General features: G+C 40.6%; 1 protein-coding gene across 2 annotated transcripts in view; it reads right to left on the reverse strand.

Annotated features, from left to right (window-relative positions):
• Positions 1–4915: 4915 nt before the first annotated feature.
• Positions 4916–22988, reverse strand: part of TTC27 (tetratricopeptide repeat domain 27) — a 186323-nt gene continuing 168250 nt past the window's right edge. For both annotated transcript variants that reach the window (XM_042982193.1, XM_007082446.3), the window contains 4 exons: positions 15607–15804; positions 14209–14320; positions 9884–9984; positions 4916–5154 (listed from right to left, as the gene is read on the reverse strand). In XM_042982193.1, the coding sequence (XP_042838127.1) occupies positions 5032–5154; positions 9884–9984; positions 14209–14320; positions 15607–15804 (534 nt within the window). In that variant the 3' untranslated portion in view covers positions 4916–5031. The remainder of the gene's footprint in view (positions 5155–9883; positions 9985–14208; positions 14321–15606; positions 15805–22988) is intronic.

Raw genomic sequence — 22988 nt, forward strand, 5'->3', positions numbered from 1 at the left:
GGGGATTACGGAAACTGGAGCCAAATGCCTGGAAGCCCCCACCCAGCCACTCCACCAGTCCCGGGGACCCGAAAGACCATCCACAATGCCCCTTTCTCTTGATCATAACAAGAACTAATTGTGCACGGTTGCTCACAAAACACTTCACACACAGCATCTGATACGATCCCCACAGCAATTCTCTCTGGTCTGTAGGGCAGCAATTTGCAGTCTATAGTGGAGAAAAGTGAGGCCCACGGAGTGAGTTCAGGGGCTCAGATGTGGTCACCGCTAGGACACGGTGAGGCTGGGACTTCAATCCAGGGCTTCTAACCCTGGCTTCACCCTAGTCAGTCAATTCCTGGGGTCATCCTTCTCCTGCTGGCTTCTGCCTATCATCATCTCACTTTCCTTTTCCCAGCGTGGGTCCACCCAGAGAACTCCTGATGGCATAAAAATCCACCACTTTGTAAAACTCCATCACATTCTCTCCTTCTTCCCTTCCCCTGTCTGCTCATGCATCCAGAAACTTGGGAAGGCTGCTACAATGAAGACACTGAGAACACGACACTTTGGTGTCATGGCCCAGCAGCACTGAATGTCACCAAGCTCCCGCCTAAGGAACAGAAAAGGTTGTGTCAATGCTTATTATCGGGTGGTTTCTAAGACACTGTGACGTGTATTGCTGTTAAACTTTTTCATTTTCAAAGCACTTCTACATGCATTTTCCAGTTGCTCTTGTTATAACATCTCTGTCTGTGGATCGCTGACAGGCTACAGAGAGATTAAGGGCTTCCTCAAGCCCCAAGCAACAAGCCTCAAACAACGGAGGCTTCTAGCAGCACTCCCCTGTCTGTGAGCCACAGTAATAACTTCTGCATGTCTATAGATACCGACGTTCATTTGAGCTTTCAGTCTGGAAAAAGTTAGCAATGCATGGGTTAGCTCTTTAACAACATTAACATGATTTACTTCCTCCCACCCCTTTCTGGCAATGACGCCACAAAAGATTCAAATATGGCTGATACTTACTGTTCAGAAGACCCGCTTTAATACTATCAGTTTTCCACCTCACAGTCATTGGCGGGAGTCCCTTTCCATAGATCACAATGTTGGTACAGGGCCAAGAGATGGAGCGGTTGACTCCCAGGTCACTGTGGTTTATAAGAAGTCAGAATAAGAAAAAGGAAGACAGGTCTGACATCACTGGCAATGGACAAATTTTAGCGTTGTGCTAAGAAACTAATTAGCGCTGGCTCTGAATGATGTGGGAGGAGTAAAGACCCTGTCAAACAAAGCCCAGCCCAAGGAAGAAAAGGCCCACATAAAAAGTCCAACCACCCTACTGAGTTTGCAAATCTCAGAATTGACATTAACTTGTTATTCCTCTCAAAGCCAATGGAAAAAACAAAATCAGCTCAAGCAAGCTCTTTATTAATCACTTTATTAACAAGGGTGAAAGAGAAAGTGCTTTATAATAAAGTAATGAGAACACGCACACACACTCACACAAATGCACACACAATTGGTTTTAAATTGGCTTTGCTGCAAGCCGCATATCCAGGGTAAGAAGTACCTCTTTGTCCACTTAAGCTACTGCAATTAAAAAAAAATAAAATAAAAGAAGAAAATTCAAGATAAGCTTGGCTTTATAGTTCATTTGGTGAAAACCTAATGCAGCTACAATTATTATTAGGCCTTGGTCTGTGAAAGACTCTATACGAGTTAAAAGCAAGCCAGCACTACCTTTAGCCCATAGGGATTACTCTTTTATTAGTATAGTCTTGGGATTAGTGGAAATGTCTGTCTAATGAATGCAGCTACTATATTTGAGCACATGCCTGAATAAGCTACTTGTTGATTGAAACCTATCTATTTATAAGCACTTCTGCACGTTGTGAAAAATCCATCTGTATCACCACAGCATGGCGCCCACCATTTGAATAAAGGCTCTTTGCCATGTCACTATAGGGCCTGTCGAATGAACGCAGAAAGGAAGTATGTTGCATCTACTTAACAGGTTTTATTCCTCACTCTTGGCCAGTAAAGTAGAGTTACCTTATCTAAACAGTGATTTAGATTGATGTGGATGTTATAAAAACAGAAGTGGAAAAAAGTACTTTTCATGAGACTCACTGAGGGTTTTAACTTAGTAGATTTACCACAGTTTGGATAAATGGTCACAAAGAGCCCAAACTAGCCATACCTTTGCTTATGTCACAGTCTTTGAGTGGAGTCTGGAAACTACACATACTTAGTGTCATTTCTTCCTTAAATCTCTGCTTATGAATAGCACACTGATAGCATGTCCAACAGAAACCAGTAGAGCATGAAGAATAGCCTTGGTATACAAATAAGTCAATGTTTTCAATGTTTGGGGTCCTCATTACCGTGCTGAGTCTCCTTTTGAGGTAAGGCCAAGCACTCACCCTAAAAAGGAACCTCAAAATCCAACCAGGGGTTCTGTAGTTCTGAACCACATCCACTCACTAGCGTTTGACACACGCTCCATGGCTCTGCTTCCTAGACTCAGCATCAACTCTGTAAGTTTCCTGAGTTTGGGGTTTGGGTAAAGAGAAGGTATTTTATTTCACTGGGGTTTAACCCATCTGCAGTTAGGGCCCCCATTTACTATGCGGCTTCTTTGGAAAAAGGCTAACAAAAACTTTTCTAAATTAAAAAAAAAAAAAAAAGAGTACAATAATCTTAACAGACCACAGGCTATTATGTACTGGGATTCCACAGAATTTCTCTCCTTGAAGAACTTTATAAACAATGAAAGGCAAACATTCCAGGCATCCCATTGTGATAAAGAGAAGACAGAAATCAGCTGACCACTGGAAGCTTTTTCTAGCCCTGACAGAGCCAGTTGAGAGAGTTCTGGCTATTTCTCTTTCTAAAGCCCATGAGCTTTAGAGTCCTGGTGATATCATAGACTTACCTAGTGCATAGTGAGAACGCAATTAACTTGTAGCTATTGGCATGATTATTCATACTAGTGGGACTCAATATGGATTAAAGAATCACATCTTGTATATTCTTCCATTTGACAAGGCACAAAAGTAATGCTGAAAACAAAAGTAGTAATACTAGAAAATCAAAGTTGAAATTTATAAAAGACATTTGGAAATAGCAAATATTTAAATCATAATATAGCAATATGAAGCCTCAAAGACCCTACAGTAATGAAATACAGCAGTTTTAAGCTGATACTGTTTTACTGACTCTGCAACTGGGTGAAAGTACTCTAAGAGATATTAAGAACTTGATGGAAGGTACTGTTATTACCACATTCACTTTACAGATGAAGAAATCAAGTACCTGAGCATTAAGTATTAGAGGTGGTAGAGATGAGGTTTTGATAAGACCCCAACATTTCCAACTTTACCATAGTACTTCCCCATATATTTTCTTCAATTATGTTAAACATTCACATAAGATTATTAAACATCATTAACAAGTCTACGTCTTTAAAAGAAGCCATTTAACAGCCCCCTCTTTTGTGAGATCATTCCAAAATAAAAGAGGGTGTAGGGCATCGTCCTGGAGAATTTGGTTCAACATAGCATTAGACAACAGGACAGGAAGGAGATAATCCTTTTGTGACTTGGTTTGTGACAACTCACACTCACCAACGTCTTTCTACCTTGAGTTGAACCTGAAGAAAATCAAACTGAGAATTAAAAACTTCTAATACTTGGAAACTCTTCTTCAGCCTTCCACTTGATTCCTGAAATCTTTGCCCTTCCCAGTATAATGTCTATCCATTTTCTAGTGGGGCTCACAGCTGGGTATTGATAGAGTTCATCTTAAAACCTCCCTCCCTCCATTTACCTACCTACTCCTCAACAACTTCCATAACAGATTTGAATGGATATTTAATGTTAACTCAGGCTACTAGCTCACTTTATTGGGCTTTCTCACAGTTACTGTGTCTCCTGTATGAGAAACTGCTTTGAGGAAGACACCGACTTTTTTTTTAGACCAGTGTACTAGAAAAGACAAGCAGGTGGTTAAAGAAACGAAGCATAGGAAACCATTTGTGACTAAAATTCATTGATGAAAGTTTTAAAAGACTTTTTTTAAATGTTCAGAATTCCTATATTTGCAGAGTATGCATTTTTAAATTTCCTGTGACAGCTGAAACAAAGAAGGAAGGGGTGGTAATTATTCACATTTTATAAATAAGAACATAGATAAAAGCAAGGGTCAGATGACTGATGCACAGGGCCCAAAATTCAGCAACCCACGCCAGGACTGAGAATTCCTTACTATGACTTTTGTAGTAAGATTATTAAACTCAGCTAATGCCTTCAATATTTGTTTCCACAGACATTGCTAAGAAAGCATTTTACTTTGGCATCTCTGTAACATGGCACCGTTTATGGCTGTCTTCACTCATAATAACCTTACTGAACAACCATCTCAAAGGCTCGCAGTATATTAAAGGAGAAGGGTCTGCCTGGTTACTAGTGGCTAATGGTTGAATCAAAATTTGGGTTATGTCATTTTTTTTCTTGCATTTTCTTGATTTCGAAGCTAAACCATACGCACATTTCTAATTTAGCCAAGTCTGTATTTTTCAGACACAAATACAAAATCTCAAGAAGGAAAAAGGTTTCTGTCACTCAATCTACCCTTTTACCACTTCTGAATAATAAAGCAGCCGATCTAACGATTCTACAAATTTGTAGTGTGTGATATTTTCTTCCTGGTATAGACTAAGTTTTTCCAAAGGATGATCTATATCATTTTAGGCCGAGAGAGAATAAACCCTATGCTAAAAAGAAAACTACAATTTGTTCGCTCTTTGTGCAGAAACACCTCAAGAATGATAAAGATACTGAATTCAACTGTAACTAAGCCTAAAGAAACAGGGAACTTTTAACGTACTTCAGAAAGCTCAAACATTTGGAAAAATCACAAAACAAAAATGTTAGCCATAAAAGAGAAATTTATTTTAAAAAATCAGTATCTTGTGTTTCAGATACATAGGTATGAGAGAAACTCAGAAGGTGAGAGCTCCTTTTCCAGAAAGTGTTCCCAGGATGGTCAATACTGATTTCGAAACTCATTGCTAAGGCCTTGTAGCTCAATTACTAGGGCGTCCATAGCTACCATTTCATCAGCGAGCTCCCTGGAAATCTCTCCACTCGCCGCATCTGTGAAAAGTTGCTGCAATATAAAGAACAAAGGAGAACTATCAAAACAATGACAAATCTCTTTAAAATAAGATAGGTACAGAGCAGAGAAGTCAAATTCCCTGTATATAATAATACCACGTGACGGCAGCAATGGTAGGGTTTGTTCTGTTCACCATCCTGGAAACGCACAAGCTGCAAAACTGAGCCAGGCATCAAACAACGTGCCTGAACCTGTAAATTTGAATGAGCTATGCTCTTCAGAACGGCTGCCCTGAATATCGGTTATTCATTTTGATGTCACAGGATGGTTTCTGGATTTTTCATTCAACAAAACAAATCTATTCATTGTGTATACAAACAAAACAAACACATTTTATATTCAAGTTCATACAAACCATACCCTTTACGTTATTTTTTTAATGTTTATTTATTTTGACAGAGAGAGAGAGAGAGAGAGAGAGACAGAGCATGAGCAGAGAGAGAGGGTGACACAGAATCCGAAGCAGGCTCCAGACTGAGCTGTCAGCAGAGAGCCTGAGGCAGGGCTCAAACCCACGAACTATGAGAACATGACCTCAGCCGAAGTCAGACACTTAACCAACTGAGCCACCCAGGCACCCCCCTGCCTTTATGTTATTTAAAAGTTAATTATGGCATAGGACTCAGGGGTCAAAAAGATTATCAAGATTTGGTAAAAGCAAAGAATCCCAGCATATTAAAATAAAAATGAATGTGCTCTCTCCTCCTATAAAAGGAATTGCCTTGGGAGGTATATTGCAACATAGGTCGATGCCATCGTGGCTGAGACATTTTGGAAAGCCTCTGTTAGGAACTGCCTGCTGAGGCAAGACAGGCACCTAAAAAAATTAGCTTTGGGATTTTATGACCACTGTGTGTGTGTGTGTGTGTGTGTGTGTGTGTGTGTGTTGATCAGAAATGTAATTTACTCAGCATGCTACCTTTTTTTATTATTATTAGTTTGAGAGAGAGAGAGAGCAGGGAGAAGGGCAGAAAGAGAGGGAGAGAGAGAGAGAATCCCAAACAGACTCTGCACTGCCAGTGCAGAGACAGACATGGGGCTTGAACCCACGAGTCAGACGCTTAACCAAATGAGCCACCCAGACGCCCCAGCACACTATCTACCTTCTTCATCAGACTTGACTAGCTGACCTGTTTACAAAAAGTAAATTTACCCTTACTGTGGGACTATTTACTATCACTACCATATATCACATGACAAATGTTCTGACAGAATTCTAAAGAGGGAGTCCCAAAGATGTTTTGAGGGATAGTATCATCACTGGGACAAGCTTAGAGTTTCACACAGTGATTTTTGGAGCCGAGAGCATTCACTCGAATGCAGGACTTCATAAATGTTTAGTACAGATTTGTCACATTACCGTGTAGTCACATTGTGTACAGCATTTCATAACAGACTGACATAAGAACATTGCAATGTGATTGATAGAGAAAACACCTTTTAGGAAAATAACCTGGACTCACACAGCACATTTGATTTTTACTAAGAATTACAGTGCTTGCAAATCATCATGAATCTGCATCACTCCCCTATGAACTCAGGAGGAAGCAGATAGAAATCGAGGCTTAGAAAGAATGAATTATTTGCTGAGGATCCCTAAGCACGTAAGTGATAAAATCTGTTCTGTGTTCAGGCTGTCCAGCATTTCCCCCAACAGCTCCATGCCCTCTGGAGCAAATCTGCAGAGTGACAATGTGCTGAGGGGTGGAGAGTTGCTCCATCCTGGGGGAGCACAGACGGGACAAGGTCAGGTGAGTCTCTAGGTTCTTGGAGCTTTTATTTCTATGAAGTCCCTGGCCTGGCAAGAAAAGATCAGAGACTGGTACGAACCAAGCTTACTGCAAGCTATTTAACTGAGCTATCCTATTCCATTTTCAGTATTTAAGGTGCTCTCAAAAAGTGTTTTTGGGACTGCAATTCAGCTTTACAAACCAATTTGTTAAAAAAAGAAAAAAATAGGAAGGCCATCTGATCTACTATAAAACCAGAGACTCCCAAATTTTATAGCAAAAAACTGTGCTTCAAAGGAGGCGTTGGGAGGCAATTTTTTCCCATTTTTGGATAACCCTTTAGGATCTAATGAGAACACAATCTAAACATAGACGATGCTCTGAGTCCTTCTTTTCTTTTCTTTTTTAATGTTTTATTTATTTTGAGGGAGCGAGAGAGGACGTGAGCAGGAGAGGGGCAGAGAGACAGCGGGACAAGGATCCAAAGTGGGCTCTGTGCTGACAGCAGACAGTCCAATGTGGGGCTCGAACTCAGGGTCTGCGAGATCATGACCTGAGCTGAAGTCAGACTCTTAACAAACCGGGCCACCCAGATGCCCCATCTGAGGCCTTATCTTCAATGTTTGGGCATCTTCCACAATACAGGAGGATAGGCAGTCTCTGCACAGACAAGACTATTTAAGTATGTAAGTATAGATTTATATGCAATTAATAACTCATAAGAAAAAGCTTTGCACAGAGAGAAGGGAACTAGTAGAGTGTATCCTGAGGAAATAATCACGGGTAGGTAAGTGATCTAACCCAACTAGGAAACCACACTCCTGATCTGAGAAGGAAAGTCACAGGAAAGCATGCTACCCTGACTTTTTTTGAGAGCTCATGCTGCTTTCTCAAAGACACAAAACTGAAGTTATGCCACCAAGACGGGTGGGAGTATGGTTCCTCCTGGTAGATTATAGGAACTTGGTTCCAGCTTGCAGACTAAAAGGATAGTAAAGCAAGTTACTAATCTAAACAGGCGAAAACGATGTCCTCATCAGAAAAGATCAAACAATTGACAAAAAGGCATGCAAACTCTGGGAAGGGTTTTACACGTGTCCAGAAGTGACTTTCACTTGCCACACACAGACTCACTCTCAGAAGCGTTAGGATTCGTTTGCAAACTACGATTAAAAAGTGAAGATGAGTAAAAATGAGAAGAGAAGGGTGCCTGGGTGGCTCAGTCAGTTAAGGGTCTGACTTTGACTCAGGTCATGAGCTCGTGGTTCACGAGTTCGAGTGCCCCGTCGGGCTCTGTGCTGACAACTCAGAGCCTGGAGCCTGATTTGGATTCTATGTCTCCCTCTCTCTCTGTCTCGCCCTCGCTCACGCTCTGTCTCTCTCTCTCTCAAGAATAAACATTAAAAAAAAATGAGAAGAGAAAGCACTGAATTGTGTTACAAGTTATATGCCTTTAAATTTTGCTTCCAAAAGTATAATCCACACCTGGCTACACAGATTTCCCAGGCTCCGCCCCATGCCTGACCTGCCACAGGTAGAGACTCAGAGTCCAGGCTTCAAACCAGTTGTCTTGGGGACTCTTCGGTGTCTCCATCCAAGTGCTCATTTATAAGGTGGCGTTTGTAGATTTTATATGTTTTAGTTGTCAAACCTGAGTCACCCACCTAAGTTAACAATGTTTGTGAAATCCATATACTACCTCCTTAATATTTGTCTCTAACTCAACTTTTTAAAGTTAAATTTTTTTAATTAAACAAATAATTTTTTTAATGTTTATTTATTTTTGAGAGAGAAAGAGAGGAGAGCATGAATGGGAAAGGAGCAGAAGGAGAGGGAGATACAGAATCAGGCTCCAGGCTCTGAGCTTTCAGCACAGAGCCTGATGCAGGGATCGAGTCCACTAACTGAAATCATGACCTGAGCCAAAGTTGGATGCTTAACCGACTGAGCCACCCAGATGCCCCGAACTTTTTAAATTTAAATAAAAGTCTTTTTTTTTAAAGTCTTTTTTTAAAGGAAACATTATACTACTGTAAATGAAAAATAAGCAATAATATTCATGAAAATGTAGGTTTGATGTGCTAGTTATACTTTTTCTAGCATGCACTGAAATAAATATACACTAAAATCAAAAGTTTAGGCACTCATGCTCTTTCTCTCTCTCTCAAAAATAAATAAACATTAAAAAAAATTTCTTTTTAATTAAAAAAAAAAATTAGGGTGCCTGGGTGTCTCAGTTGGTTGAGCATCTGACTTCAGCTCAGGCCATAATCTCACAGCTCATGAGTTCAAGCCCCACATCGGGCTCTGCTTTGATCCAGAGCCTGCTGTGGATCCTCTGTCTCCTTCTCTCTCTGTCCCTCCCCTTCCTCTCTCTCAAAAATAAATAAATATTTTTTAAAAAGACAAAAACAAAAAAACCTTTAGCCAAGTGCTATCAGTAATGTATGTGCCACACTTTGGGGAAAGCGATGGTAAGTAAAAGAGCATTGCTTTGGGGCACCTGGGTGGCTCAGTCAGGTAAGCGTCTGTCTGACTTTGGCTGAGGTCACGATCTCGCACTCCGTGAGTTCAAGCCCTGCATCAGGCTCTGTGCTGACAGCTCAGAGCCTGGAGCCTGCTTCGGATTCTGTGTCTCCCTCTGTCTCTGCCCCTCCCCTGCTCACGCTCTCTCTGCCTCTCAAAAATAAATAATATGTTTAAAAATTAAAAAAAAAAAAAAAGAGCATTGCTTTACTTTAACTTGAAGAATGCAGTAGGGCTGGATTATAAATATTAATTTCAAAGACTCCTGAGTTACCCAGGAAGGGTAGTTGAGCCATTAGGCTGATGATGCTGCCACCAGGACAATGGACCACCTGGGGGCTGATATCTGAAATGTCACGCGGGCCTAAAATTACTCCCAGTGTAAAAGACGACTTCAGAGCGGTCAGGTCATACTAACACCTTCTTCCTGTGACACTTCAAATGAATTGACATTTCACTCTTACCTTTGCTTTAGATACCAAGCCCTGTAAATTGAGTCGAACTGAGGAGAGCACCTGTACTGCCTCTTGCGGGCTGGATTTGTGTTGACTGTGTTTCATAGCCACTGAAAAATACACATGGGAGAAAACATGCATTAAATACCGGTCACGATAATTTACAAGTACAAAAAACAATTGCTTAATTAGGATTTTATAGTACAGACTCTACAAATATTTCTACATGGAGAGTCTTTATTTTGGTAAAAGGACAATAATTATGTGCACAGTTCTCATTATCTTTCTTAACACTTACTGCTAAAAGGAGAATTTTGAGGAAAATAGGTGATTTTTGGTACGTTACAAATCATCAGGAAGAGACCCTAAACACAGATACACACACACAAAACATATACAGACATACACTAATGAAACCAGGCAAAAAGAGACAAAATCTAACTGAACACAAGGTGTCCACAGAGGGCAAAACCAGATGTGGCAGATCTTAGTGTAGCTTCCTGGGGCACCAAGTCCTTAAAAGGGACTCACAGTAGCCAATGACACCGGCCTAGTGAAGCGACATGACAGGTGCTGACAGCTCAATCCTAACCTCCTTTTTATACTCAGGGTTTTCCATCACCATTCTGGAAGGAGTGATTTCCACAACCTATATGCTTGCATTCAGGGAGGTGACCGCAATGGGGATCTCGGGTTGCACTTGACATCAGCAAGGGCAGGGAGAGAACAGAGTTGCCCATGTGGCCCTACTCTGCCTCCAGTGAGCCAGGGAGCCCATTTCTTCCTAAAATGTGAAATTACCAAGAAAGCATAACCCTCACTAGCAAAAGGCCTGGCTATTCATGCTTTATAAGAACCAGTAAAGAGCTCTGTAAAAATACGGCACCTGATATCTCTCCACTGGTTTGTTCTTGTGTTTGTTCTTCTAAATTATGCTTGCTATAAGCAGATCCATAACCAGATCCAGTTTTAAAACTACGCTAACCAGTACAACAGTGCAAGTCTACTTAGTACCCTAGATCTTAGACCAGGAATGGAAATAGATGTCTTTCTTGCATGCGAACTCTGATCGTTTGGTGGAGACTACCTGTGCCTGGCAAAAACTGCTTTATCATTAATTAATGTCTTCCATGGTTGGTGAGAACATGTGACATTCTCATTTCAAAATAATACTTAGACTTTGACATTTCTCAGCTAAGGGTTGAAAGAATGCATGGTAATCAACAATGTTCACCTCATCTTCAAAGGGCACAGTTAACCTGGAGATAGATAGTGAGGATTATGATGTCTGTGTCCCTTAGTAGAAGAAAATTTGACTACCATAGCTGAGGTATGTGGGCTGTTAAATGCCTAGGAACGGATCAGAAATAGCTGTGATTCTTTTTGTTATTGTTGTTGTTGTTGAGAGGGAGAGGGAGAGAGAGAGAGAGCTAGCTCGAGGGGGGAAAGGTAGAAGGAGAGAGAGAGAGAATCTTCAGAAGGCTCCACACCCAGAGCAGAGCCCCAGTGCAGGGCTTGATCTCACAACTGTGAGATCATGACTTGAGCAGACATCAAGAGTCAGACACTTAACCGACCGAGCCACCCAGGCGCCCCTGTGATTCTTTTTTAAATCCTTATTTTAATTCTGAAAAACAAAACAAATAAACAACAACAACAAAAACACAAAAGCAGATCAAAAAGACAAACACTATTAGACCCCTTCCTCAATCCCACTTCCAAAAGGCACTAGAGATAAAGAGAGAGCTCCAGAAAAAGAGAGAAATAAACTGCTGTTTCAAATTATCAGCAAATCCAAGACAGCAGTGCTTCCTCCAGGTAGACTGTAGTTAAAATGCATAACTATTATTTTTAAAGTTCCTGAATGGCAAAGAAAGAACCAGCTTTTGCGCACCGTTTCCCAGAAAACAGAAGAGCGGAGGCTATAAATGAATAGCCCCCAAACAATACAAAGGGGCACAAAATGACAACGTTGTTATTCAAAGGTCTCAAACCCTATGTAGACACTGTAATGTCTTCTCCAGCCTTTTGAAGCACGTAGCTACTCTTACAAAGAGCAACTCAAAGGAGTCATTGTGTGGAGATTTTTTTTTTAATGTTACATTGCCTTTTCAGAACTGAGCAAGGTGGGAAACAGAATAGAATAGAAATCCAGTTCATTCCTCAGCTGAGCATTGGTATACAAAAGCAACAAGAGGGGCGCCTGGGTGGCTCAGTCGGTTAAGCGTCCGACTTCGGCTCAGGTCATGATCTCACAGTCTGTGAGTTCAAGCCCCATGTTGGGCTCTGTGCTGACAGCTCAGAGCCTGGAGCCTGCTTCGGATTCTGTGTCTCCCTCTCTCTCTGTATCTCTCCTGCTCGCATTCTGTCTCTCTCTCTCTCTCTTAAAAAATAAAATAAACATGAAAAAACATTTTTTTAATTAAAAAAAAAAAGCAACAAGAAAAGGCAAACATTTATCTTTATCAATCTAAAATATCACCAGAAACTAAACCCGAGCATCCACTAAAATATGCTTAAAATGTTGTTGGAGCACCAACACCTAAATCATTAAAGTCAAAGGGAACTTAAAAGAATAAACACTTGTTTTTCTCCCAGTATTGCCCTGATGAAAAAACAGTGTCCAAAATAGTTTCAAACCAACTTTAAGATGTAAATGAAGATTTTTTACTGCAGCACTTATTTCTTTAACCTGTGCATTTATACTTGACAGGTTCAATAGCAACACTTAGTGATTACAGAAAATACCTTGGCTTTAACTGTTACAAAGCTAGCTGTTCACAGAAATGTTTAAGGTTGGCAATTTGAAGTAGATAAGATAAATTCTTCCAAGGAGATTGCACCTTGCTATAATTATGTACATAATACACGTGGCTATGGGGGTTCCCAAACCTGGTACTATATCCACAAAGGTCAAAGGCACAAGAACTGAACTCCATCTAAGCCCACCCACCATGGCCAACACAAGCCGCATGAACTGTAGCCACATTCCATGGGTCTCCCAGCAATGACCTCCACCTTATCTACTCTGAACTTCAGCTAGACAGAGATCAGCACGTCTACTGGATCTGCCAAGCGGTAGGCAGCCCAGAAAACTGGATATTTATATCCCTTTTGTCAAGGATATCAAAGACCAGAAGTAGAATTATTATCTACTAAACCCATTTCTAAGCTGTTTGAATGTTCTGTGACTTCTTTAGAGACATATTAAATGCTATTTTTGTTCTTCATTTTTCTCTTTTTAGTTCTGCATGCCTTATCATATAGCTCAGATCCTCTACCCCAGAGGAACAGGGCTGAGGTGAGAACGTAAGGAATTAACATTTAAACCATGTGTAGGATACTGTTAAGTTTTTGAATATGTTTTCATTTACTTCCTAACAATCAGAGGTAGGTATTACCCCCATTGTACTGATGAGGGAACTAAGGCTCAGAGAGAAGTCATTTACCCAACGTCACCTAGCAACTTTGTGGTGGAGCTGGTCCTGGAGTTTAGGTCTCCCTGGTTTCAAGGGTCTACCCTTTTTATGGTCCCTTGTTGGCTCCCCAGTTACTATAATTAATAGTTGCAGGAGAAGTTGGAGGAAGACTTTAGGATAGGATCATAGTCCCTGTGAACCAGTTCTTAGCACTGTAGCTTCATTATTTTATTTGAACTCCCTTTCCAGCGCCTCACACACCCATGTTCAAATATAAATATAGAAATGTATTGTTAGCTTATCCAGTATATTTCTCTTTATGCAAATAATTAAAAGGAACCTTTATCTGGAATATATTTGCCCAACAGGCATACAACTTTATACGTAAGGTTATCCCTCCCTTCAAATATCACCCACTAAATCTCCCAAAGGCAGGGACAGGATATTTTTTGTTTCTTTTGTACAAGCCATAGCTTTTTGTATGTTGCTATGTACTCCAGGAATCTATGTATTTCTGATAATAAATATTTCCATTTATGAAGGAATAGGAGTCAGCAAATGTTAAAAGATTTCCCTACCGCTACATGATAACCATAAATAGACTCTATGTGTTGTGAAGGTTGGCTACAGTTGTGAAGATACTTCACGTACCGAAAGCTCCTAACTAACCTGTCACTCAGACGGCATTCAAGCCTCTATCCCGCAGACCGCTCTATCCTATATTTGTTCAGATTACTCCAAAGTGCTTACTACGCGGTAGTTGGTCTTATAAAGATCTGCTGAATCAAATACAACAATTTCAATACAATGAAATAATCTGAAATGATGTGTAATGGAACTTCACTTCTGACAAATACTTTTTCAGTAAAAATACATTAAAGCATGGCAGGGATATCAGAACATTACATCAAATACCATGTGCGAGGCCTAAGGCGTTCTGAACCACTTCCTTAAATGATGTCATATCTTTCTCCCAACAACTGGACTGTGTGTCGCACTTGTATGCCTTGGAGAGATACTGGAACGCCTGAGGACAGAGAAAGAACAACGTTCAGAATAACAAGTGTAATTCACATTTCAAACGAGGCTTCCTGGAACTCATATGGAACTAATTCCAACTTGAAAAACGAGCGTTTGTGTCACGCAGCACAGCCTTTACTATTCTCATCAAAGAAGGGGTACAGATGCACACCCGACAGCAATAAGCAATTAAAAGCAATCAAAGGGGTGTATCTGATAGAGACATTTCCCTCCAAACAGAAAAACAGAAATGCCAGGTTTGGAAATCTAGAAGAAGCTTGCACACCTTTCCTCAGCATCAGTAGCCATCAGCTTACGAGCCCCGTTTGGAAAACGAGGCATGAACCCAGGCACAACTATGGGATTACTCAAAGGTGTGTGTACTCACAGAAGTTTAAGACACTTTCACAGCTCCATCCCTGCAGAATCTTGAGGGAGAAGTCACAGATGAGAGACTTCAGACTACCCTTGATTCCACATATGCAAAGCCTCATAATTCAAGAAGAGATGGAAGGATGGCAGGTAGGAGTGTGTGCATGCGTGCATGTAAGTATGTGTTCTCTGGGCAGACAGGCAACGGCAGAAGCCAGCTGGGTGGACGGAGGGAGGAGAGACGGCTAACCATCCCACAGATTAGCTGTACTGCAGCAAATTCCAAACTCACGCAAGGAGTACATTTGATTTGTTGTGGAGGTTTTGAAAAGAACAGAAAACAATTATTTCAACCTTGGAAACCCTGGGGGCTCCCTTAAGCCAAAGGCATTACTTGAGTGTAACTGGTGTTCTAACGCACTTTCAAGAAAGGGGCCAGGCGACCTTTGTAAAGCATTTTATGTTTAGACTTAAAGCTCGCCTCTAATATTCTTATCTGGTTCCTTTTTCTTCTTCCCTTCCATGGCCCCCGTCTCAGATCTGAACGCTCTTCTGTCCTTGAGCCCCATCTACCCGAGTCTTCAGCAAGGGGCCTGGGGCAAGGGCTGCAGGGTATATACTGTGGACAGCTACTTGAGGCAGCTCCAGCAGGGGAGCAGGTCAGACAGAGCCTTTTGCAGGAAGCAGAGAACAACCGTGTGAGAAAAACCCATGAAAAGAGAAAAGATGAATTCTTACGAGTCTTAACCTGCCCGCAATTCCAAGTGCTTATGTTAAAAGATTCTGAATCAAGACAGAAGACCTGAGCATATCAATCTTCCCCTTTAAGCTATTTATCTCTGCTTCCAACCATCAAAGCAGATGCCCCACACGTCATTCAAGCAAAAGGCAAGCACCCAGGAGGACTGGAAGAGGACTGACCTTTTCATTTTCATCAGGCTTTTCGCTCTGCCCATTTCCATACAGTTGGGCATACAGCCTCCAGATTTCTCCATCATTTGTCACTCTTGAAGTCACTCTGCCAAGTAACTCCCGCAGCTTTCCTTTGAGGTCAGTTGCAACATCTCCACTTCGATCAGTCATCCCATCAAGCACTGCCCTGACCAGAATTTTAAGGACCTTAAAAAATGCGCAGAACAAACGGGTAAGCCAAGAACAACGAAATAATAACAAAAAACAAAGGGCTACCATCACCATCATCAATAACAATGATGGTGAAAAACCCTGAGACCTGTTGGAATATCACCTTTACACTTTTTACAAATAAAAGTCCTGAACCACTCTCTAAAATCACATACTGACAAGCTCTCTGTGCTCCCTTTTAGGGCTCCTTAGGGCTCTTCTTTCACAGGCTTGATGCCTCTGTCTTCTCAATCTGAGTGCTCTCTCTGAATGATCTGATGGACACCTGTAGCTTTTAGGAATGTAAGCTCAGACTCATGGTCTGAATCGCATATAGCAAAAGAGTGGACAGGAGAACGTTTAATTGCGCTTCTTCCTTCTTGTTTGGACAAGATCTCCACCTGCAAATTCACACTACAATCCCAAATGTGTAGTTTTAATTCTGAAAGTAATAAAATTCATATTACAATCCCATTCATGACTTTAAATCTGAAAGTAACAAGGCAGAAGAGACTATATGAATATGCACTATCAAGTGATCATTTTTTAAACATTTCAAGGATTAACACGCTTTAAAATGGATGATCTATTAAAATAGTTACTATCAAGTATAAATGAAGCATACTAAATTAGTAAAACACTCTGCTTTCTCTAGGATCTGACAATTGGCCCAACATCCCATCTCCTCACTTTACCTACATGAAGAGACAATGGGCAGGAGACAATTTTTAGCCTTCTTGCCAATAAAAATGGAGAGTGGCAGTGCACATGTTTGAGAGGAGAAAGGTCAGAAAAGAGAGAGCAAGAAAGAGAAAGAGAGAGAGAGAAAGAGAGAGATTGAGTGTGTGTGTGTGTGTGTGTGTGTGTGAAGGGAACAGTAAAGGGTAAGGAAGTGGTGTGTCTGTGTGAATAGGAGAAGGGTAGGGTAAAGAACTATAGACAGACAGATACCAAAGCCTCCACATAATTCATATGCAGATGTCACAAGAAGAGAGTGGGACCCTGAACAGGTATGGAAGCAAGACAAATGTATTCATAGTCTCTCTATCTGTATGTTCAATGGCCAGATATATGTAGAAGAAAGTTCTGTAAGAAGAAACAGATAACAGAAGTCATTCATGGCCATGGCAGACATTACCTAAAGAGATTCTTCTGGGTAAGAATCATATTACAGATAGAATCTTTTTTTTTTTTTAAGTTTATTTATTTATTTTGAGAGACAGAGTGTACATAAGCAGGGGAGGGGCAGAGACAGAGAGAGAGAGAGAGAGAGAGAGAGAGAGAGAGAGAGAGAGAGAGAGCATCCCAAGCAGACTCCATGCTTCAGCACAAAACCCAGTGTGGGGCTTGAACCCAGGAACCATGAGAGCATGACCTGAACCAAAGTCAAGAGTCAGACGCTCAACCAATTGAGCCACCCAGGAACCCCCAGATAGAATCTTAAGGAACGCACACTTAAGGGAAGATGAATAGAGGTCTATGCATGAGTGAGACTAAAAAGGAGTGTTCAGAAAAACAGGAGAAAGTGATGTTATGGAAACCAAGGAAGGAGGAAGTAACAAGGAGAGCACATCTACAAAAGTTTAGGGCTGGAAGACTCCACTGGGTTTAGCAATAACAAGCGTTGGTGACTGTATCCAGACCAAAAGTCAGAAGAAGAAAGGCAGGAGACATTATGATTTCAGACAAGAGACGTAGAAAGAGAGAGAAAAATGTGAAAACCAAGACAATAATTAATAATATCATAAAAAACAAAAAGCAATAAAACAAACCACCAATCATAGTACCTTGTAATATTTTAAATTTTATATGTAAAGCATAGAATGTTAATAGAGAATATTCATTTAGCCAAAAAATTTAATGTAAATATATTAAGAAGATAAAAGAAGTAGTAGAGATGCTGATATAAGGGAGTTAAGACCTTGCTTTACTATAATAGGAAATCAACAGATAATATCTAAATTTGGTTAATAAAAAGTAGCAGCATATACTTATATTATGAAATCTGGAAATGTGCAAATGGGAAAAGAAATACAGTATATACTAAATGCTATACATTCCTTTAGGGAGTAGGATCTTGAGGACTAGAAAGGGGTAGAGCAGGAAATTGCTACATTTTGTTTTAAGCCTTTTACTACTATTTAACTTGTGTACACATTTGTGTTATCTTAATAAAATAAAATTTTAATTTAAAAACAGAAAAGGCAAGTATAAACACATTCAAAGATTGGAAAAGATGAAACAAAAAATGACGGCAACATGAATATTCATTTATTAGATTTTACTTTCAATTTATGTCCTTGGCACAGGGGAGGGGGTGGTTAGTGACTGAAAGGGGGCTGGGACAGCTTTGGGAGAGCTGGCAATGATCTGACTCATGCTCCAGGGGCTGGGGACACAAGTGTGTTCCCTTCATGAAAATTCCTATGTTTACTTATGATCTGTATAGTTTTCTATATGTACACTCTACTTTAATAAAACATTAAATAAGAAGTTATTTCCTGTAATTAAGAAAGTCCCATGCACTAAAGGGAAAAAAGAGTTATTAAACTCCATTAACAAATGGAGTTAATTTATAATCTTAAAAAGTAGTCTCAGAGTGATAACAGAATTATTTTTTAAAAAACATTAATTTTATAATTTACTGTCTAATAGCACCATTTTCCTCAAACTAATTAGTGAGAAAAACTACATTCTAGTTATACAGACTGACTACAAAAACAGTAACTTTTAACACATATTTAAATTCTTCTTTAGAAAGTAAATATGTGTAAAAAAGAAGAAAGGAAAGGAAAGAAGTAAATATTTGTAACTTAAAAGAAGCAAAGGAGGAGGGGGCGCCTGGGTGGCTCAGTTGGTTAAGTGTCTGACTCCTGATTTCAGCTCAGGTTATGATCTCACAGTTCATGGGTTTGAGTCCCACATGAGGCTCTGTGCTGACAGCATGGAGCCTGCTTGGGATTCTCTCTCTCCCTCTCTCTCTGCCCCTCTCCTGCTCACACACACATGCTCGCTCTCTCTTCTGTCTCATTCTCTCTCAAATAAATAAGCTTAAAAAAGAAAAAAAAGCAGCAAAGGTTACTACAATAGAACTTCTCTGACTAAATGAATCACCAAACAATACAGTTTCCTCTATGATGTTTACCAGCATTACAATCCTTTGCATAATCAAAAATGAAAAAAAAAAGTTAAACAAGTAAATGTAACCTAAATAAAAATGTAACTATTAGGAATAAATTAGTAGTAACTGGTTAAAACAATGAATTACTAAGTATGTAATAAGCAGCTGAAGAATAGAATATTGAAGTTGAAGAATTTAGAGATGGAACAACTCTTGGGGAAACAGAATCCAAGATACGGCCACTTGAATGGGGTGCTCATATGGAGAAAACAAAAGGACAAAAAACTTTATGTCCAAAGTACTACAAGTGCCATCTACCTAAAACACCAAGACTCAAGACCGGCTAGATCTAGAGTAAAGAGGAAGCATACAGAATCAGTTGCTAAAGTCCACCGAAAGTAAGGGGGTACGACTACAACACTGGTGAACAGTGGTAATGAGGTCGGGCCTTCTACCTACTACATCACAGAATTGTTGTATCAAGGAGTCAACACACATGTAAACAGTTTTGAAACCGTAAAGCAATATAAGCCTATAAACGATCAGGATTATCAATGATCCCCAACTTCCTTACTACATCAGAAGTGGACAGCAAAACCCTCACAGTTAACTCACTCACCATGTGCCCCTGACTTTCCTTATGCTTCAAAACAGACCTAAAGAAAAACAGAATCTATGACGTGGCATTGGCTCTCAGTACCTCCCTAGTGCCTCCGCTATGAGCATCACTACGTGGTAAGCATGTGACCAACCTGATCTCACTGGGGTCTCACAGCAATCCTAGGACACAGGCACTTTACTAGCCCCACTTTACAAATACACTTAGGCAAGAGAGGCAAAATGTACTTTCTCTGCCTCCCCTAGCAAGTGAGGTGCAGAGAGGGGTCCTGAACACCAGTGACAGTTGACTCCTGAGCTTTGATGGAGAAGACTATGACAATGGTAGATAACAGTTACATATATAGATGTGAGAGGGACAGAGAAAGAATATGAGCATGTGTCAGAACCAGAGACTCTACAAAGGTCCTCTTGTTATTTGCACTCTGCAGATGAAGAAACTGGAGCACAGAGAAGTCAAGTAACTTGTCCAAGGTCACACAGCTAGGGAAGGCGGCGTTGGATGTGAACCCGTAGTCCAAGTCCTGGATATTGCTGTCAAGCATTCGCTGTGTTAATTTACAAAGCACAGCTCCTTACTCCTCTGTTATTTCCTCCTTTCTAATAAGAAATAGTTTTACACCAGAAAAATTTATTTTTTATGAAATATGTATACTAGTAACTTTGATCATTTCATTATCATTTCTTCCCCCAAATCTATTTATTTATTTATTTGTTTGTTTGTTTGATAGAGAGAGAGAGAAACAGAGAGAGAGCATGAGTGAGGGAGGAGCAGAGAGAGGGAGACACAGAACTCAAAGCAGGCTCCAGGCTCTGAGCTGTCAGCACAGAGCCCAATGTGGGGCTTGAACCCACGAACCATGAGATCGTGACCTGAGCCGAAGTTGGACACTTAACTGAGTCACCTAGGCACCCCTTCTTTGCCAAATCTTGAATCAACCAAAACCAAACAGGTTTTTGTAATTTTATTTTTTATTGTTTTTTTTCCTCAAGACATCAGAGCCAATAAAAAATAAAAAGGGAAAATAAAATTCCCAAATACAAGTATTACTAACATTGCAGTGAGTTTCTTCTAATTTTTTTGCTATGTGTAAATTTTTTAATACTATGTAAACTGTCTTCTCTTACCTGTTTCGCTTAACATTATGTCATAGTATTTTTTTGTTTTCATATAATCTTTAAAATAGATTTTTTTAACAGATTCAAAATATTCCATTGGGTTGACAGACTGTAGTCTATTTAACAATTTCCCTGTAGTCAGATAAATACACTGCTTCCATGGCTGCCAGTGTTGTTTTTATTACTATAAGTAACGCTTCAATGCCTATCTTTTGTGCCCAAAGTTTTTTTCCACACTGAAACTTTCCTTAGGTTAGAATTCCAGAGGGGCGCCTGGGTGGCTCAGTCGGTTAAGCGGCCGACTTCGGCTCAGGTCATGATCTCACGGTCCATGAGTTCGAGCCCCGCGTCGGGCTCTGTGCTGACAGCTCAGAGCCTGGAGCCTGTTTTGGATTCTGTGTCTCCCTCTCTCTGACCCTCCCCCATTCATGCTCTGTCTCTCCCTGTCTCAAAAAACATAAATGTTAAAAAAAAAAAAAAAAGAATTCCAGGAACAGGGGTGCCTGGCTGGCTCAGTCAGTGGAACCTGTGATTCTGGATCTTGGGGTTGGGAGTTTGAGCCCAACACTGGGGGTAGAGATTACTGAAAAAAATAAAAAAAATCTTTAAAAAAAGAAAAAAAAAAAAAAAAAAGAATTCCAGGAACAGAATTACGGAATCAAGGGAATAAACATTTTAAGAATCTGGAGGTAAGTGTGATACTTTCTAAAAGGGCTAAATCAAATTAGATGCCTATCAGTAGTACATGAAAATGCATCATTTCATTGTGCATTACCAGCACTGGCTGTATTAATTACTTTTTAAATCTCTGATATTTTGTTCTTCTAAAGGTATATGCAGCTATTACAATGAATGCTATTTCTTTTATTATTAGTGAACTTAAATCTCTTTCCAAATGTTTGCTACGTAAACATAGTTCCTTTTTTTTTTTTTCATTTACATCCAAATTAGTTAGCATAGAGTGCAACAATGATTTCAGGAGTAGATTCCTTAGTGCCCCTTACCCATTTAGCCCATCCCACCTCCCACAACCCCTCCAGTAACCCTCCATCTGTTCTCCATAATTATGAGTCTCTTCTGTTTTGTCCCCCTCCCTGTTTTTATATTATTTTTGTTTCCCTTCCCTTATGTTCATCTGTTTTGTCTCTTAAAGTCCTCCTATGAGTGAAGTCATAGGATTTTTGTCTTTCTCTGACTAATTTCACTTAGCATAATACCCTCCAGTTCCATCCACGTAGTTGCAAATGGCAAGATTTCCTTCTTTTTGATTGCCGAGTAATACTCCATTGTGTGTGTGTGTGTGTGTGTGTGTGTGTGTGTGTGTGTATATATACACACACACCACATCTTCTGTATCCATTCATCCATCGATGGACATTTGGGCTTTTTTCCATACTTTGGCTATTGTTGATAGTGCTGCTATAAACATGGGGGTGCATGTGTCCCTTCGAAACAGCACACTTGTATCCTGTGGATAAATACCTAGTAGTGCAATTGCTGGGTCGTAGGGTAGTTCTATTTTTAGTTTTTTGAGGAACCTCCACACTGTTTTCCAGAGCGGCTGCACCAGCTTGCATTCCCAAAACATAGTTCCTTTTAAAGACATTTAAACATTTTCTTAATTTGTGCTCAACTCATCTTTTTCCAATATGAAAACATCTTTACTGTTGATCATTTTGGAAATTATATAGCTCACAAGCTAACCCATGGCTAGCTCCTCTTTCTGAACCCCAAGTCCATACATCGCTTGAGAAAGGAGAAAGCTGATGAATCTGAGGTGGAAACAGCAAATACGTAAGAAACCATAGGAGACAGCAACTGGCTGGTCCCGGTATGGGGGACAAGGGCAGCGAAGGGCGGAAGAGTGCCAGGCACCAACATTCACAGGTGAGTGCTCTCCAAGCCAGCCCAGGGTAAGCCAGCGACCTGTGGGTACAGCAGGGCAGAGGGCCCGGCCAGTGGGAAGTGGAAAGCAACAGGTCCCAGCGGCCTGGCTAGTCCCACACTTTCTGAAGTTAGAGGGCTACTCAGGAACACGGGCACGAGGAGAAAGCAGCACCTGGCAGAAAAAAGGGAGGTTTCCCGAGGAGCCAGGCTACCTGGTGGTGGTGGGAGGGGGCGGTGGTGAGGTGTACCCAAGGGGTGAGACTCCCCCTAGGACCCAGACTCACAAGAAAGGGCACCCCTTAGGTCCTGGGCTTGCGTGAACCCCTCCCACCAGCACACATTACCCGTGCAAAGCCGGCATCACCAGGGGAGTATGAGCCAACAGGAAAAAAAAATGAAGACATTTGAAAAGTGCAACCATAATGAAATAAAACGA

This window comes from Panthera tigris, chromosome A3 (assembly GCF_018350195.1).
Source record: "Panthera tigris isolate Pti1 chromosome A3, P.tigris_Pti1_mat1.1, whole genome shotgun sequence".
Classification (NCBI taxonomy): Eukaryota; Metazoa; Chordata; class Mammalia; order Carnivora; family Felidae; genus Panthera; species Panthera tigris.